This window comes from Filicampus tigris, chromosome 9, assembly GCF_054856515.1.
Source record: "Filicampus tigris isolate MCC_2025a chromosome 9, RoL_Ftig_1.0, whole genome shotgun sequence".
Taxonomy (NCBI): Eukaryota; Metazoa; Chordata; class Actinopteri; order Syngnathiformes; family Syngnathidae; genus Filicampus; species Filicampus tigris.
The window spans coordinates 7,450,001-7,467,796 of record NC_141225.1 but is presented as its reverse complement, the minus strand read 5'-3'; the positions used below and the strand labels follow the sequence as shown (position 1 = coordinate 7,467,796).

General features: G+C 43.3%; 2 protein-coding genes across 4 annotated transcripts in view; one reads left to right on the top strand and one right to left on the bottom strand.

Annotated features, from left to right (window-relative positions):
• The first annotated feature begins 432 nt into the window (after window positions 1-432).
• Window positions 433-12,549, top strand: kif17 (kinesin family member 17). 3 transcript variants are annotated; one of them, XM_086041032.1, is made up of 15 exons: window positions 433-630; window positions 1,684-1,950; window positions 2,644-2,790; window positions 3,147-3,248; window positions 3,507-3,696; window positions 4,278-4,733; window positions 6,096-6,166; window positions 6,262-6,427; window positions 7,435-7,493; window positions 7,572-7,693; window positions 8,652-8,880; window positions 9,890-10,148; window positions 10,335-10,393; window positions 10,478-10,598; window positions 11,653-12,549. In XM_086041032.1, exons 2-15 carry the CDS (start codon window positions 1,720-1,722, stop codon window positions 11,802-11,804), a joined length of 2,364 nt encoding a protein of 787 aa, XP_085897158.1. In that variant the 5' UTR covers window positions 433-630; window positions 1,684-1,719; the 3' UTR covers window positions 11,805-12,549. The 3 variants fall into 3 exon arrangements, with proteins under 3 accessions (XP_085897158.1, XP_085897156.1, XP_085897157.1); XM_086041030.1 differs by having other exon boundaries at window positions 10,475-10,598; XM_086041031.1 differs by lacking the exon at window positions 433-630 and adding an exon at window positions 1,305-1,344 and having other exon boundaries at window positions 10,475-10,598.
• A 971-nt stretch (window positions 12,550-13,520) lies between these two features.
• The window catches only part of LOC147141782 (specifically androgen-regulated gene protein), a 6,011-nt gene continuing 1,735 nt past the window's right edge, over window positions 13,521-17,796 (bottom strand). The window contains exons 2-4 of the mRNA XM_086041033.1: window positions 16,735-16,879; window positions 16,464-16,659; window positions 13,521-16,055 (exon numbers count right to left, since the gene is read on the bottom strand). Of these exons, the coding sequence (XP_085897159.1) occupies window positions 14,959-16,055; window positions 16,464-16,659; window positions 16,735-16,839 (1,398 nt within the window). The 5' untranslated portion in view covers window positions 16,840-16,879 and the 3' untranslated portion in view covers window positions 13,521-14,958. The remainder of the gene's footprint in view (window positions 16,056-16,463; window positions 16,660-16,734; window positions 16,880-17,796) is intronic.

Here is a 17,796-nt window from a genome sequence, read left to right as displayed (position 1 = left end):
GTACAAATAGTTTTGAACAACTATATACATTCATTTTTACACTTTGCTGTCTATTTTCCAAGAAGCTTTCTAGCCATGAATAGACAACACCCCGTATTCCATACTTCTCCAATTTCCAAAGTAATTGTTTTTGAGCTATCGTATCACTTTCTGTAATTGGTATACAAACCAAAACAATATAATTTTCATTTGCATAATTGCAATATCCTCCTCATTGCACCACAGCATCTGGAGTGGTTCTTTTTTTTTAAACCCATAGAAGTGAGATATTAAGTTCTTAAACTTGTATCACCTGTATAGCACTTTAATTGTACCCAAGACACTAACTTATTTAAATACAAGTTTTGCTATTTGATTGCTTTTGCACCAGCTGTATGAGCCATCAGGCTGCCCTTGACAAGATGGCCGCCCAGAGATAGCCAGGCGGCTGGGCGTTGCTATGCAACGTCACAACCACCGCAGCGTGAGAACGGGAATGGCAAAATGAGACCCGCTACTACGACAAGTCGACGACACACGAGAAGCGGAAAACAAATCATCCCTTTACTCTGCTTTCTTTTGTTACCGGGCGAGTTATTTTCCTCTGAACTGCTCGCCGTCAAGTTTTTAAGATAGTTGGCAGTCGCTCTGGTGAGTGCTTACTTTATCTTTTTCTCCGACCGGCCAGGTACACGATGAGCTGTGTTTGAAAAAAAAAAATCTATGTATATAATGCTCCGGTTGGAACCATTTTAACATTGTGTTTGAATCTCATTGACAAATTTACCATTATGAAATAGAGTTTACTGCACCAACAGGAATCAGTAATCCAACTGCCGTTTTCCCAACCTTTAATTGCATCTCATATTTAACATTGGGCAAATCTCACGCCACACAACCGTATAAAAATGTCACAAAAAGTATGAATACTGAATTAATGATGACCGTGTCTCAATTTACTTAGAGATTAATTAACTTTGTGTGAAATCTGGGCCTGTTTAGTTGAACACAAAGTGTGCCATGACTACTTCTGTGATATGATTGAGACTGATAACAGGTGGCAATAAGACTGTGCAGATCGATTCAAGTGTCAATATAATCGATACTAAACGGAGTACGTATTGGTACCGTGTCGATATCATTTGGCAAGTATCAATCCATTGCATTTTTTTTCTTTTTGGTTTCCTGTGGATTCCTTGCTCATTCCCTTTTTAGCGTATGTAAGTGAATGAGGCACTGGCAATGACAGCGATGGGCGGTCAATGTCAGAGATGGGATTGAAGTTAAATGCAAGTATACTACCTGCCAGCCTCATGCACAATTTTTCCTCTTGCGTGCTCTCTGACCGACAGTGTGAGGCCAGCGGTAAGGAAAACAATAGTAAATAAGATATTCAGTGTGACTAAAAAATGGAATCAAAACAAGATAGGAGAAGGTGACAAGATTAGAGAAATTTAAGTGGCTGACATTTCTTTGAGTGCAGAAGAGAGAGAGGATTACTACTACATGTGCAACAAACAGTCCAATGTTTCCATTGAGAATGGCATGGTTAAGAACCAAACAAGTAAGACATTTGTATAAAACATGTTATTTAATAGGACAAACCATTTAGAATACCATAATATTTTACGAACCTAAAGGTAGTTGGTATTGGTGATACTGGGTCCAGAATTTACTTGATATAGATTGGTACCAATATTTCAGGTATCACACAGTTCGAGGTGGCTAGCTACTACTGAGATGGGGTCCGAGTCTGTGAAAGTGGTGGTCCGGTGCAGGCCCCTGAACGACCGGGAGACAGCTCAGCGTTCCAAGATAATGCTGACTATGGACCTGCAGCGCTGCCAGTGTTTCATCAAGAAGCCCACGTCAGCCGACGAGCCCCCCAAGCAGTTCACATTTGACGGGACTTACTTCACCGAGCAAACCACAGAGCAGATTTACAACGAAAGCGCCTATCCATTAGTAGAAGTGAGTTTTTATCTGGAAATAACACCTGAAGCCATAGATACGACTACTTAACAGAAGCTAATGCTGTCAGATAAAGATAATCTGTGCATGCAACAAAACTCAGTACAATTCTGCTAACCTTTTGGCTTTGACATGATAGCAACGCCGTCACATCCACGGGGGATGTCGATATTTCAACATGACAGTTCCTCTGCATGGCATTGTTTCTGGCTCACCATTGCTTGCTTCACCCAGCCTCGCTGATCCAATCATGGGAATATATAAATCTGTTGCATTATTATTATTGTTATTATTACAAGGGGTGCTTAAGTCCGGTCCTTGAGAACCCCTATCAAGCCTGTTTTAGATGTCTCCCCCCTCCAGAACACCTGATTCAAATGATCGGGATGGTTATCAGGCTTCTGCAAAGCCTGCTGAAAAGCTGATCATTTGAATCAGGTGTGTTGCAAGACTAAAAACAAGAGGGAGACTAAAAACTAGATCTAAAACAGGCATAGGGGCTCGCAAGACAGGGCTGGGGCACCCCTGGCATAGAAACTTGGTGTGGGTTTGATATCATGTAAATGTGTCCCACATTTTCAGAAATAGAAAACAAATTATTTAGTTGGTTTCACTCACAAGACCTAGCTATTTTCACACACGCAAGTTTAACGTAATATGTACCCTAACTTAAAATGCATGATTATCTTACAGGGGGTCACAGAAGGATACAATGGCACAATATTTGCTTACGGCCAAACAGGAAGCGGCAAGTCCTTTACTATGCAGGGGGTATCTGAGCCCGCAGCCCAGAGGGGGGTCATCCCACGAGCCTTTGAGCACATCTTTGAGAGCATTCAGGTGGATTTTGCAGCACATATACCCCTCACTGAATCCTTATGTTATCGGACAAGTATAACCCACCTGTTACGCTCATTTCTCAGGAGCAGCAATAAATTTCTCAGGTCAATTTGACATGCTAATTATCCCAAATTGTCAGAAACATAACAAAAAAAATCCCAATTAATTGCTGTTTTTATCTCATTATTAAGTCTGGCGTGAGCCATTTTCATTGTATGTCAGTTACATGTATGTATTAAGAAAGGGTATGAATAATTTTAAAACTTGAAAATAGTTAGCAATACATGACAGAAAAAATACAGTATAACTTTGGTCTCAACTATGTGTGTATGTATTTCTGTATATGTGTGTGCCAGTGTGCAGAAAATACTAAGTTCCTGGTGAGAGCATCCTACCTGGAGATTTACAACGAAGAAATACGAGACCTCTTGGCCAACGACACTAAGCAGAGACTAGAGGTTTGCGGTGTCCTTTTCTCTCAGTAACATTAGAATGTCTGTGTGTAGAATACAATGAGAAGAAACACTCACCGGACAAAATATTAAGTCCCCCTACAACCTTACATTGTGCGAGCCTAATGGAGGGGCCGGTAATTGTACAATACAGACAGTACTACACGTTACCATGGTGATGAGGCTGTTACACAATCTTGAGGGTCACACTGTTTGAACGAGGTGACAGACAGAGTGTTGGTTTTTTTCCCCCTGCCTTGCCAGTTGAAAGAGCACCCGGAGCGTGGGGTGTACGCCCGGGACCTGTCCATGCACACGGTACACAACGTGGCCGAGTGCGAGACGGTGATGGAGCGCGGCTGGCGGAACCGCGCCGTGGCCTACACCTTGATGAACAAGGACTCGTCTCGCTCGCACTCCATCTTCAGCATCCACCTGGAGATGTGCCGCACAGGTCGGGGCATACGCACATAACCTGTACAAACACATTGTTTGGCTTTTTATGAAATATATAGAGCAGGGGTGCCCACACTTTTTCAGCCTGAGAGCTACTTATGACATGACCGAGTCAAAATGATTCACCACCTAATAAAAATGCAAAACGCAGTATTTATAAATATATTGAGAATTATTTTTATATGTACCGTATATGATGGTTTACCTTTTATGACTGCATACTGCTGATAGCTAGCCTCAAGCAGATTTGCAGCAACAACAATCCGCCCAGTCGCTCCATTAGGCGCATATAAAACAAGTCAACTTTTTTGCACATTATGCTAATGCTAACAACTTTGCTGTCTTGGTAAAGTTCAAGAACTGTAAAAAAAAAAAAAAAAAGCCGCCGAATGAACAGGACGCTGTGTGGCTGTGTGTGACGTAGAATGCCTGATGCAGACTGGCTGCCGCGTGGGGAAATGGCAAAAAAAGTTGACTTGTTTTAAACGCGCCGAATGGAGCGAATGGGCGGATTTTTGGTGCTTCGCCTCGCGTCCCACCGCTTTAAACGCGAGACTCAGTGTTGTTGTCTCTCCACAGACGCAGCAGGCCAGGATCACCTCCGAGCCGGGAAGCTCAACCTGGTGGATCTGGCGGGGAGCGAGCGTCAGTCCAAAACGGGCGCGACGGGTGAGCGCCTGCGCGAGGCCACCAAGATCAACCTGTCCCTATCGGCCCTGGGCAACGTCATCTCGGCACTGGTGGACGGCCGCTCCAAATACGTCCCCTACCGCGACTCCAAACTGACCCGGCTGCTGCAGGACTCGCTGGGCGGTAACACTCGCACGCTGATGGTGGCCTGCCTCTCGCCGGCCGACAGCAACTACGAGGAGAGCTTGAGCACGCTGCGCTACGCCAACCGCGCCAAGAGCATCCAGAACCGGCCGCGCGTCAACGAGGACCCCAAGGATGCGCTGCTGCGGGAGTACCAGGAGGAGATCAAGAAGCTGCGGGCCCTCATCTCGGGCCAGCTGGCATCTGCTGCTACCGTTCCATGTGAGTAGACTTACAAAAGGAGAGATATTTAACTGGAATATGTAGGAATTTACAACAATGAAAGTGCAGGTTAGTCCTTAAAGGTAAAGTAGTCGCATATATTTGGTGAAAACAACCAAGTTTTCCATCCATCCAGCCATCTTCATGACCATTTTTCCTCACAAAGCACAAGTAGAAAAAAAATCTTTGCAATATGTTCTGCGTCCCTAATATTGTGTTTGTGGAATAAGAATTAGTCAGAATAACCCATCCGTTTGTATTGTATTCATCTCGGGTTGCTTCCATTAAGACCCGTACTGCCACCTGCTGTCGGCTGAAATTGACGTCAAAATGTCAACAGGCTCACCCTACGAATGTCAGGCTCACCCGTTTTCTACGTTTGGTCATGTGATGTTCGCAGGGCGAGCCCGTGGGCACTTTGATGTCAAAATCAATCAATAGCAGGTGGCGGTCACACTTTTTATAGTAAGTGCCACCTAAAAAAAAATACACCATCGTGACCAACATTAAAATACAGTAGTGTAGTAGGTCATGGTATTTATCAAAAATAAGACAGGTTTTATTCCTAAAAGGTACATGTAATATTATTGTAACTAAGCCACTGAAACATGATGTAGTTTGAAGTTTGAACATTAACATTGTCCTTAAACATAGGGGGACTGTACTGTACTTAAATAATGATTCAATTCAGAATTCAATTCAGATGTGTTGTATCTAAATAAATGTTTAAAAACCAAATACCGTTAGTTGTTTCAAGATCAGATGCAAATGTAATATACTAAAAAGCAAAGGTGGGCATTTTACAAAATTTTGCTGGTCCGTCATTCGTCATCCGTCAGCGGCCAGGGTACTCGTCCATCATTCGTCAATTTGTCATTTTTCATGAAGAACTGAAATGTAATTGTTAGTCTGACAGTTCGTCCGTCAGAAGTCCGTTGGTCCGTCGGTTGGTCCCCCCCAAAAACGTCAGAAAAACTGGTGTCTGCCAGTAATGGACTGTCACTGACAGACGCGGTTAGTGACGATTACTCTGATGAATGCAAAACCTCTTCCGTCATTCGTCAGTCTGTCATTTTAAAAAGATGTCCCGTAATTCGTCAATCTTCAGCAAAACGGCCATTCTGTCAGACTGACTGCCTCTGCTAAAAAGTTAAATACAATTCATCTGTGCAGCAATGATTTCACGGACCACTAGAGGTAATCATACCACACTTTGAGAATCATTGTTAAATAAGTCATCGATGAATATCTAATGAAGACTATGATGCTCTTTTATTACGAGCCTTAGGGTTCAATTTGTTTTAAGAAGTGCACAAGGTTTGGATAAGACTCTTTTATGTTTTCCTCTCTTAAATCCTGCAGCTGTGATGTCCAAGCATCAAGCAGAGGTTTCCCCCAGCTCCACCGATGGCGAGAAGGAGAAGATTAAAAAGGTAGCTCACGGCAGAATGTTCCCACGCTCACATATCACTTGCCGTTGTCGGCGCTGTCGTCCCGTTCGAGTCGATTTACTGCTTTGGCCTTTCAGGACTACGAGGAGAGGCTGGCCAGGCTGCAGGCCGACTTTAGCGCAGAGCGGGAGTCCAAGGCCAAGCTGCAGGAAGACATGGCTGTCCTGCGCGCCTCCTATGACAGCAAAGTGGCTGGCCTGGAGAAGATCAAATCCAGCAGGGGGCGCCCTGCCCCAGAGAATGGTGAGATGGAACGTCTTCCCCTGAAAACTGATGAGTTGTTAAGGAGAGCAAGCAAGGAATGTTGTGCAGTAAGGAACCAAGCTTTGCTATAAATAATAAATAAATAATTAATATCATGAAATACAAAGATACCACAAACTAGGGCTGAATTTTGAAGTAATTTAATTAAAATAAAACTATCCCCTCAAGATAATTTGAGGGGATAGTAATTGTCTCAATCAATGTAATTTAATATGCGATTATTTTTTTTCAAGGTCCTCTTCCCTTGTATTGTTATTTATTTTTTTATTTTTACAAACACAAGTAATAAATTAATCTGTATTACAATAAACAATATCAGAATTTTTGAATAAATGTTGCGGTGTGATACACTAAAATAAAGGCAAATGAACCATGAATTAATACAAAAGACAGTTTATCTACATCAGTTAGTTGCTAACTTAGGAAACACTACTTGCAAACTTTTGAAGTGTTCACTACGACAACTTCACAAAATTCGACCAAGCAAGTGTGGCGTAAACGTGAGTCAGATCACAACAATAATGCAACAAATCTATGGCTTTATCACTTCAACTTTTCATGTTTCATGAAACAGTTATGTGTAAACATGTGGACTGCACTTAAGCACTGAACCTATCTAGACATTATAAGTAAATAAATATTTGTAGATATAAAAAATAAAGCCTACTGGCTGATGGAATTGAAGCAGTGTTTCACCCCCACAAAAAATTGTAGCCTTTGTGATTTGAAATGTGTGTTCTACTACATTTCAATGTCGATTTGCGAATTGTTTAACCCCAACACAAACTCTGATCAAAAACACATTTCAAGGGGTTTGGCACCATCTTGTGGCATTTTAGAATAGATTTCTAGAAAGAGCACATAGTCGCACATCGGTGCATTTTAAATAGCTGAGGAAAGAGTCAACTGAAAAAACAAACAAGAAAACCATGAATGGCTAAATGCTAACTGTACTGCCTTTTCTTTGCCTTGTCTCCTAACACAAGCAAGCTCCTGCAGTGTAGCAGAGGACAACACCGACACCTCCCCCAGCAGCGCAGATGAGGTGCACACACTGGATGAAAGCCGCCCTCCAATAAACATGTAAACCCAACTTCTGTATTCATACTTACATTTGATGCAGCTGGGCCAGTCCGCTGTGCCACGTGCTGCTGCTGGGATCCAAACAAGTCCAGATGGAGTCCCACAAGAGTTGCCTGGTGTCAGCACAGCGGGGGGTGTGGAGCAGAAAGAAGCCTTGGAGAGGTTGGTGGCCTGCTGCCATGTCTTCTTACCTTCAGTATATATAATACCAGCTGGAGTAGATCGCAGACTTCTAGGCATGATTCCCACAAACACAAATAATTTGCGCACTTTGCAAGGCCAAATTCAGATACCATGTTAGTTGTAAGTCTTTGCCGTACCAAGATTTTACTGAAGTAGATATCTGTTTCAAGCTTTGTTGAAAATTGTATTTGAAAAATGTGATTAATCGCAATCAATTACGGACAATTTTGCAATTAGTTAGTTAGAAAAAGAATAATCGCTTGACAGTATGTGCAGCCATTGGCATTTTCAAGACCCACAGGATATTGTATTTCATGATCCTCTCAGAGCCTTCAGCCTTTATCTCTTCTTTTGTCATCAGTAGTAGAAAAAAGTAGGTTGCACAAAATGCAGCCGTTTCTCGCAGTGAGCTTACAGACCCTGCTGATCTCACACTTAAAATGGGGCATCAATGTCATCTACTGATAGTTGTGCATCAGTAAAGTTGTTTTCCAAGTTTGAGATTTGAAGTGGGGCAGCATCCAATGCTCCCCCACCTAAACCAGTTGAAACATAATTGACAAGTATACTCATTTTAAATATTGTATCATTAGAGAGTATAGCTGTTTTCAACACTTTAGATTGGTTAATGCTTTCCAAAAATAACAAAAGATACATGGGGAATATTGATTTGTGAAAAATATTACACTGACCAAATTTGGACCTAGGCGGTCTTAACAAGACTAAAAACCACTTTGAAAGATGCTCAGACCTCTACCTGAGGCGCCGATAAAGCTAATTTTGATCATCACCAAATTAATAGCCACAGCTTGGCATTTACTGAATGTTTTTGTGCTGGATGGACTTTGCCCTCCTCATTCCTCGTCCATATCATTTGTATACAACAGTAACACGGGGGGGAGGGGCTGTTAAAATGGAGCCCTTGTCTCTTGTGCAGGCTGCAAAGGCTGGAGCAAGAGGTGGTCGGCGGTGAGCACGCCCGCAATAAAGAATTCCAGCAGAGGCAGCGGCAGAGGAGGAAGGTGGCCGATCAGAGGAAAGCTCAGCTCGTCAAAGCTTTGTCAGACAACAGCGAGGAGAGCGACAACGTGCTGTTCAGTGTCTACGACTCCATTCAGGAGGAGGTCCACGCCAAAGGCCAGATGCTGCTCAAAGTCCAGGGAAAGGTCAGTCACAGTGCCATAACGTGCAGGCACACTCGCCAAAACATTACACATGAAATTTCTGATGAGGGTTAGAGTGTTGAAAACACACACACACACACACAAACGACAAAGCATAAAACTGTGAGGAAACAAACTTGTCAATGAGGAATCACCACAGGTGGAAAAGTGCCTGAAAATAAATAACAAATATATATAAAAGCAAGAAATAAGACAATACACATCCTTTAAAAAAATAAATAATAATATGATATATATATATATATATATATATATATAGTATTCAGAGCTATAATAACAGTTTAAATTAATGAGTGAGACTTGAACTTAAAATATAAAACAAATTCTGTTTAGACTAGTGGTGGGGCATAGAACATATTATTGTAAAGAAATGTTTTGACTCCCACTTTAAAAACAAAGATGTTGCTGTTAAAAACACCATCTACATTCCTGCCAATCAAAACTGAGCGTGATTATCTTTGTGAAAGCAGTATTTTTGAGACCGCTCTTGTGTTGGTTCTCCAATGCATTGTGTGAAATCTACGAGCTACGTACTTGGGTTATAACACGCGTCATCTTCGTGCAATACCCAATATTCCCCACTACTGTAATACCGTGCAATACTCAACATTCCCCACTACTGTTAGTCTAGTTTTATTTTTATCCAATGCTGTTCCTTACATTTCACTACAGCACTGCAGCACTGTCACTTAGAGTATTTTTTCCTCTGTACTATGTACAGGCCGAAATGAGTGTTCCTCATATTTTTTATGTAGATGTAGGTTGGTGTGTATACACATGTGTATATACACATGTTACTGCGTATATCTACATAGGTTTGATTCTAAATGTTTGCCGTCAATGTTATACATTAATGGCCACATTATGCCGCCGCCCCTGTGTGACCTATATCTTTGCTACTGTAACAACGAAAATTTCCCCACTGTGGGATCAATAAAGGCATTCTTATCTTATCTTCTTATCTTAAAACATGGACTTTTTCCTCCAACAGCTCAAAGCGGCCAAATTGGAGATCCGTGACCTGCAGACGGAGTTTGAGGAGGAGAGGAACGACTACCTCGTGACCATTCGTCGCCTGGAGCGCGAGGGCCAGCTGCTCCACGACCTGCTTGAGCGCATGGCGCCGCTTGTTCGCCGTGACTGCAACTACAGCAGCCTGGAGCGCCTGAAGAGAGAGGCCGCGTGGGACGAGGAGAGCGCCGCCTGGAGGATTCCCGATGTGACCATCCAGAGAACCACGCTGCCCTCAGGTGGGATGAATAAGGAGGATAGTGGTAGCTCCCAGGTGGTCTTGGATCCCTCCATTTTGTATAGCGCTTTTCCTCATTAGACTAGACTTTTCTATTCTATGTTTTCCATAATATAGCCCTTTCAAGGCAGTACTAAATCCAAATTGCGTCCCAGTTTGAACACGTTTCCCTGGTGTCCTCCCTCAGCTGTGCCTTCGAAGCTCTCCCCGCCCAGAGGCTCTGCTGCCGATCCCGAAGACATCGTGGTGGGTTTTTGCCGAGGGTTCATCCTCGTCCTCACGATCTTAAGACATTTGTCACCCAGACTCAAAACGCGTGTTTCCCAGCAGGTTGAGGAGGACCGATACAAAGAGCTGCTGGACCGCAGCGACAGTGAAAACATTGCCAACACTTACTTCAGATGCAAGAGGGCCAGCCAGCTGCTCGGGGGCCAAACAGCTACAGGACGTGGTGAGGTTTTTTTTTTTTTTGGCACTGTTAGAGTTCAAGCCCAGTCGCGAATAGTGAAAAGCTTTGACTAATTAGCAAACCCCTAAAAATGTTTATAAACATCCTATATTAATAATTTGAATGGCACACTACCATCCAATCCAAAAACACTACATTTCACACTTAAAAATGAATTGGTTACTGATTATTTTGAACCAGAAGCGTATACTGTACATGCACATGCATGCAGCAAGAGTCTCTGTAACCTCCACTAACAACCCAGGCAAGTGTGTATTTTTACATCTACTCACCCCTGCTCAAATGCCTGTTTTCTGTAATATGAAAAAATGAGAAAGAAAATCATTAAAAACCATTAATATGACTACACATATTTTTTCCCATGTGTTTAGGAGATTTTTTTACAGTCCAATGAGACCAAGGTTGGACCTTTTGGTCAAGGGATGTTAGGCACAAACATTCCATTACTCATCACCAAAAGAACTCAACAGCTATAGTGAAGCATGGTGGTGGCAGAATCATACTTTGAGGCTGATATTCTTCAGCTGGATCTGGAGCCTTATTTTATGGTCATGTTTATTTAGAAAAAAGGAGGAGGGGACTGAACAGTTCCAAATACCAGTCAGTATTAGCACAGAAGAAGCTTCAGGCTTCTCATAGAAAACAAAAAGCAAAACAATATATATATAAATGAAAAAAGGAAAAAGCTTACTAGAATCGCTGAAATTTATTTGGGGTAAATCAGAGGTACTTTAAATGGTGGCGGATGTGTGCTGACTTCCATTTAACACAAGTTTAAATGTGATTGGTTAATTCTTAACAGTAACATCCCAGTTGAGGGTGGACATACTTGCACAATTACATAATTCCATTCAATTTGACTTACTCCTCCCAAGAATTAACTTTTTTTTTTTTTCAATTGAGTAGTACAGGTTATACGTCACATTAATGGAAGCCAAAGTTTTTAAAATCGTTAGCTTGGTTATTTGGTTATTTATTTGTTGTTGTTGAGTGTGTTCAATAAACCTGAAGTCATTAAGAACCCCTTCTCCCCCAGCCGCCCACAGCCCCTCCCTCTTGAATGCGTCACCCCACCTCAGCCTGAACGTGAGCCAGGACTCCGTCATGCCACGTCCCTTCCGCCTAGAATCCTTGACTGTCCCGGCGTCCAGCGGTAAGGCAAAGCGCAAGAAAAACAAATTTCAATAAAAGAAGCAAGTGATAGGACACAACAAGCAGTATGTTATTTCCACAGTGGCACGCACTTTAAATCTGTGAAGTAATGTCAATTAGTTTAAAACTTGAAAGCACTTTTAAACATTTGTATCATATATTTCAATCTTCTTACTTCATTTATGTATCATATTTTCTGGACTATAAGACACACCCTTATATAAGCCGCATCCACTCTTATTTTTTAAAAAAACTAATGAAAAAACGCTATGTAAGCCGCACCTGGATATAAGCCGCACCTATCTATGTTGAAAAATTTACGGCATTTACACTATGATTTTGAACTGTAAATGTACATGTATGTACCTGAACAGATTATTTCCTAACAGTGCCTTTTAACATGGCAGCAACTTTGCTGATTAAAACGGAACAGAACCAAGAGAAAATAACCAGAACTTATCTTCATTTCATTTCCCGCTGCTGCCTCCAACATCTCACCACAGATTCATTGACGCTAATCTTGTGTGCAGCAGCCGAGTTTCCTTCCTGGATAGCAAGGTCGATGGCCTTCAACTACAAACTTGCAACATACGAACTTCTTCGTGAAATCCACAGAATAGGCACCTTCATATGAGGCGCATGGTTCAAAACCTAGGAAAAAAGTAGCGGCTTATGGTCCGGAAAATACGGTCATCATTTTTGCATTAATTCCACTAATAAAAGGTAAAGATGTTTGTAATAATATACATGACGATACATCAATTAAATGTACAGTACTATTTTCATGATTGCGGAGATGCTCATTCTGTTTTGTCTGTGTTGAACACCATGGCCCTCAGAGCCAGATTAAGGAGGTCTGGGGGCCCTGGGTTGCCTTGTGTGGGCACCCCATTCCGCCCCGATGATTGCCATTTTTGCGAGCTTTTTTTCACCTAGTGGCGACCATTCCAAGGTATACCCCACTTCTCCTGCCTAAAGTCACCTGGGACAGGCTGTATTTGAAACGCAACCCTAACGAGGGCAAGTGGTATCGAAATGGATGGATGTGAAGTTTTAGTTATGGAACTGACTGGCTACCAATCCTCGCCAAAAGTCAGTTGGGATACGCTTCAGCTCTCCCACAACCAGTGATGACGGGAATGTGTATATCTTGTTCTTTTTAACAGTCATGACTAATCTAACGCATTACTTCTCTCAAGTGGAGTAAAATTGATGGTTACATTTCATGACTGCAGAGCATTTAATAAGGTTGGCAAGCAGCTCACAGAGCTCTCAGACTTAATTTACGACCAAGTGATTTATAATTTACTACCAAGTGGTATGTTGTTGAATGGCTCTTGGGTTCAGCGTGAGTAACATTTGAGAAGTCCAGTCACTATTTTGAGTTTGAGAGAGCTCAAGAAAATGTAAAAGTACGCCCCCCAAAACAGAAAAAAAAACATACGGATCACTACACGTTCAATCTTAAAGGGCAAAACCCACATGGCTGAGTAACTGTGTGAGGTCCTCAAATTTAATCATTTTTATAAACAATGTAAATGATAAATGTTGAGTTTTGCGATGACAATATTACCCGTTAAATGACAGGCCAAAACAGACTGCCTTAATAAACACTTGTTAAGTGAAGTCTAGAAATACTTTTTTTTTAAAGTAAAGTACAAACCTCTTTGCAACCTTTTGAAAGTGTGCTCCCTGGCAAAAAACAAAACAAAACATTTGCTATGTGCACAAACACTCGCAAGCATTCAACACTCAGTGAGGTACCACCTTTAATGACAGGTGATTTGTCTATATGTGCATCATAATTGGTTGTCTAAAGTCAGCTGGCAGCTCCCCTTTTTGCATCAGTGTCACATTTCACAATTTGGCCTGATTTCATCCTCCATTGTAGAATATATGTTGACAGTGCGAGAGACGTGTCAGTTTCAGAACCTGACACCCCTCATTTGCCGTAGAAATATAAGCCACAGATAACACCCCTCACTCTCCGCCCCCATTGGCCGAGCCTTGCGCCTCAGCCAGCGATAACGCCGACGCAAAAGGCAACAATCGGCCATTGAGGCGTTACATAACCACACAAGGAATTAAAAGTCAAACACGCAAAAGGGGAAAGAGCGGGCAGAGAGAAAGGACTGTCTCCTTAGTTACCAAGCGTGCCATGCTCAAGCTAATCTTATAATGGAAGAGGAGCGCGACGGCTGGAGTAAGACGAGTAGTACGACCACATAAGTCAAAGAATCCTCAGTGAATCCCAATATCTGCAGTCAAAAACATTTATTTTTCTTGTCCTTGTGTGAAAAAGACAAGGTAGAAATGGTCATGACTACTTTTCGGTTGGAAAACCATAAAGCGGGGCACACTCATACCGAAAATTGGGCCAAATTTGAGCATTTTCTCTCCCTTGCTATCAAAGAAAAGGCCCAGTTACAGGAGGTCCTTGGCTTACGCGGTACTCGACCTACGCCGTTTCAACTTGACGATGCCTGAACCTCGTCCGCCATTTTGTCTCCAGCACTATAGTGTGTGTGTCAAAAAGAAAGCAGGATTTTCTAGTGATGCTGGTCCAGCCGAGAGGAAAGCCGTTACGGTGGAAACGAAGCTGGATATCATCAAATGTCAGACAAAGCTGAGACGCCGACGAACATTGGATATTTATTTCAAGGGTTAGGGGGTATTAAAGGGACTTGCTTTCTTTCCGACTTGGGCAAAAATGTGTGTCACGTCACCGGCATAGGATTGCAACTAGTTCGTAACCTGAGGACTTACTGTATTGGAGGTCTGTTAACATTTGGTGTGGTTTATGTTTGGACTTATTGTTCCTCACCGATCTGCTTGGAAAAATTGGTCAGAACCCCCCTTGAGATGATGAACTCGAAAATGTTGCGAAATTTTAAACAAGAGTCCTAAAATCATGAGATGTGACCCTTGCTTGAGCCCATGCTTGACCCTTGCTTGAGGCACAAGGCAGGGTCCCTGAATGTGTCAAGGAATGTAAAAATCCCGTAAACATTCACTAGGCTTGCTCTGTTGCGAAACAATCAGTCATAATTGAGCTGCAAAACAACAGGACACTGTTGGAAAAACTGCATTAAAAGACCTCGTATGGAAAGAGCTGCTCCTTTAACTTCTTCCTCTTCGTGCTCAGCGCACTCAAACTTCCCTTTGACTCTCGGGAAGTCCACCGCTCTGCTTACTTGTGCGGCTCGTCTCTGAGCAGTCCCAACTTCCTGAGAGCCTCTTTTCTGTCGGCTCCCATTCCGGGCACCATCATCACCGTGTATGCCACGGAGTTTGAGGCTTTGGGGGCGACCGGCTGTTCCTCCAGGACTGTTTTGAGTCGCGGTTCGTGACGGTTCATCTCATTTTTGTGATTGAGCAGGGTTGTATGTCGCTCTGGACCAGCCAGCTTCAATCTGTCGGGTTGGCCATGATGAGAGAGCGACGCGGCCCCTTGGTCGCACCTGGAGTAGTGGTGGAAACTAGCGCTACTCTGCAGCCCCTTGCTCCTGGGCCCGGCCGGCCCTGGGGCGTGGCAAAAAGAGGGGCTTCTCAATGGACCTATGTTTGCGGGACTTTTGGATAATCCATTGCCCGCAGACAAATAAGACTTCGGGAGCTCCAGTCGGGCTACTTGAGCAGTTTCTGACTGTTGGTCTTTGAGGAGGCCTAACTTCTGCAGGGCTTCCTGCCTCACCACTTTAGGATCTGTGGCGTTCTTGAGACTGTACGATGAGTTTGAGGCTGGGGCCGCTTCCTTTTCTGTCTTCACTGAGATATTTGAAGGAATTCTTTTGGGTTTTGGTGCAACAGGTAGCGGGCCTGTCCTAACCCTGCCGGCCTCTGAGATGGCTGTGTCAGGTCTTCCGACATCGCCGGAGTTTGAACCTTCTATGATGACTGGAGGGCGTTTGACCAAGTCTATGGTGTGATCGACTCTGGGACATAAAGGTGTTTTCTTTGTGGAGGCGCTCCGCCGCAGGTAAACAAGTGCATCGTAGGATAGAGGTCCTCTTTCGCCTGTCTTCACCACGTTGTCTTTGGGTTTGGTTGCAGGAGGTATCGTAACATTCACGTCGACAGGTACATGAATCCCAGCGGGCTTCTGGCTGAAGTTGTTGCCAAATAAAAGAGACTTCTTCTTGTTTAGCTGAATCCCAGCTTTCATGTTTGGTTCAGAACAATTAGAGCTGCTCGCCAACACATAAGGTGTTGCTACAAGGTAGTTCTGTATGGGTTTGTTCTCTGCCTTTTGCCTGATGGCTTCCATAGAGTTGTGCTTTTGCAGACCTATGGGACAGAAGATGTTTGTTAGAAAAGATAGGCACACAGCTTGAAGGGAAACAAAACCAAGTTGACTCTCTCCCTCGGCGGTCAGGCAGAAACGGTGACAAAACAGAAAGATGACTTTTCCTATCAACAAATAAGAGGTTCCCTAGTTTCCCGCCTGAAGCAGCTAAACAGCATCCTCGTCAACAAGTATCAGGTTCAACTGCGGCGAGAAGACTAGGAGCTGCCGGTTTTACTGATCAGGTGACAGTGCCAACGCAAAAACATAAGTCCTCCAATCCAGAAGACACTCAAAGACACTTTTACAGATACTTTTAGTAATAAAAAAAAAAAACAATGGATGGGCTAGTGTTTTTTGTTGAGTGCTTCACAGCTAAATTGCAACTGTCACCGGAATGATGAGCTCACCATTGAGCGTGGTTTTGCTCATGGAGGCTGAGAGGTCCGCCAGTCTGGAGGCCAGACTGCCATGGTCAGGCAAGAGGTCGCCTTCCTCGTTGGAGAGTCCGCTGTCGTCCTCGGTGTCCAAAGACTCGATGGTCTCCTGCAAAAACATCAGGCAGGCTTTCTCCTCAGCAGACAAGTGCTCCAGACTATCATCACTCTGTAATGGAAAAGAATATCCTCAGAGTAGAGTCCGTTTTTTCAGCTTCAATAAGTTTGAGACCAGGACACTTACGAAAGCAGATAGTCCGCTGGCAACGCTGTCACAGCTGCCGGCACTGTCCACGCCAGCCAACATCTGCAGTCCAGTCCCACCTGGCCAGGTGTCACTTTTTGGCATTTTATCCAAATGTCAGAGGCCCCAAAATGGCCGTGTCAATCTGTAATGGTGGGGAATAGTGGCGTCACAAAAACATCATCCATTTCTTGTTAAGGTTTGTTTAAATCACCAACCTGTCGGAAGCTCAGAGCTATTTCTTGAGTAGCGATACATGTGAAGGGCTAACAGTGTGACACACTTCTGAAATAACACATTTGCTGAGATCACCATTAATAATATAAATCAATTACTTTGTTTTTGTTGTATACTGAAGACATTTGGGTTTCAGATCAAAAAATGACCATGAGACAAAAAGATCAGAACTGTTGCTTTTTAGATGAATTTTGTTTTTGGCTAATTGTTCACAAGCTCAATGTAGTTATTGCAAGTAAGGGTTATGCCACCAAATATTAATGTTATTCCCTCTAAGTTAAGTCAATAATGTCCACTCCAATACTTTTGCTCACCACCGGTGATGATGATGCATCTTGGCGTGGTGTGTTTGTGACAAAGCATCTTTACTGGAATGTGACTCAGATTAACACACGCACTGTTCCTAATCGTCCTCAACATGATCACATTCACAGACGCCAAGGGCACCACACACAACACTGCTGCCCGCCTACTAACTGGAGCTCGGAAGACGGAGCACATAACACCAATTCTGGCTTCCCTTCACTGGCTCCCAGTGCATTTCAGGGTTCGATTTAAGATTCTCCTATTTGTCTATAAATCATTAAATGGCCTCGCCCGGCGTACCTCTCGGAGCTCCTCCACTCCTACGCACCTTCCCACAGCCTCAGGTCTGCGGACCAGGCGCTACTCGGAGTGCCGAAGACTAAGCGGAGCCTCAGAGGGGATCGAACCTTCTCTGTTGCTGGTCCTTCCCTCTGGAATGACCTCCCATTGGATGTTAGGCAAGCCCCCTCTCTGTCCATTTTTTAAAACCCGGTTGAAGACACATTTCTATTCTCTGGC

Bases quoted from the DNA above. Each gene is read 5' to 3' on its own strand.
- kif17 (XM_086041030.1), top strand. From the start codon at position 1,720: ATGGGGTCCGAGTCTGTGAAAGTGGTGGTCCGGTGCAGGCCCCTGAAC. The intron at 4,734-6,095 runs GTGAGTAGACTT...TAAATCCTGCAG, and splicing joins ATCTGCTGCTACCGTTCCAT to CTGTGATGTCCAAGCATCAA. The intron at 8,881-9,889 runs GTCAGTCACAGT...TTCCTCCAACAG, and splicing joins TGCTCAAAGTCCAGGGAAAG to CTCAAAGCGGCCAAATTGGA.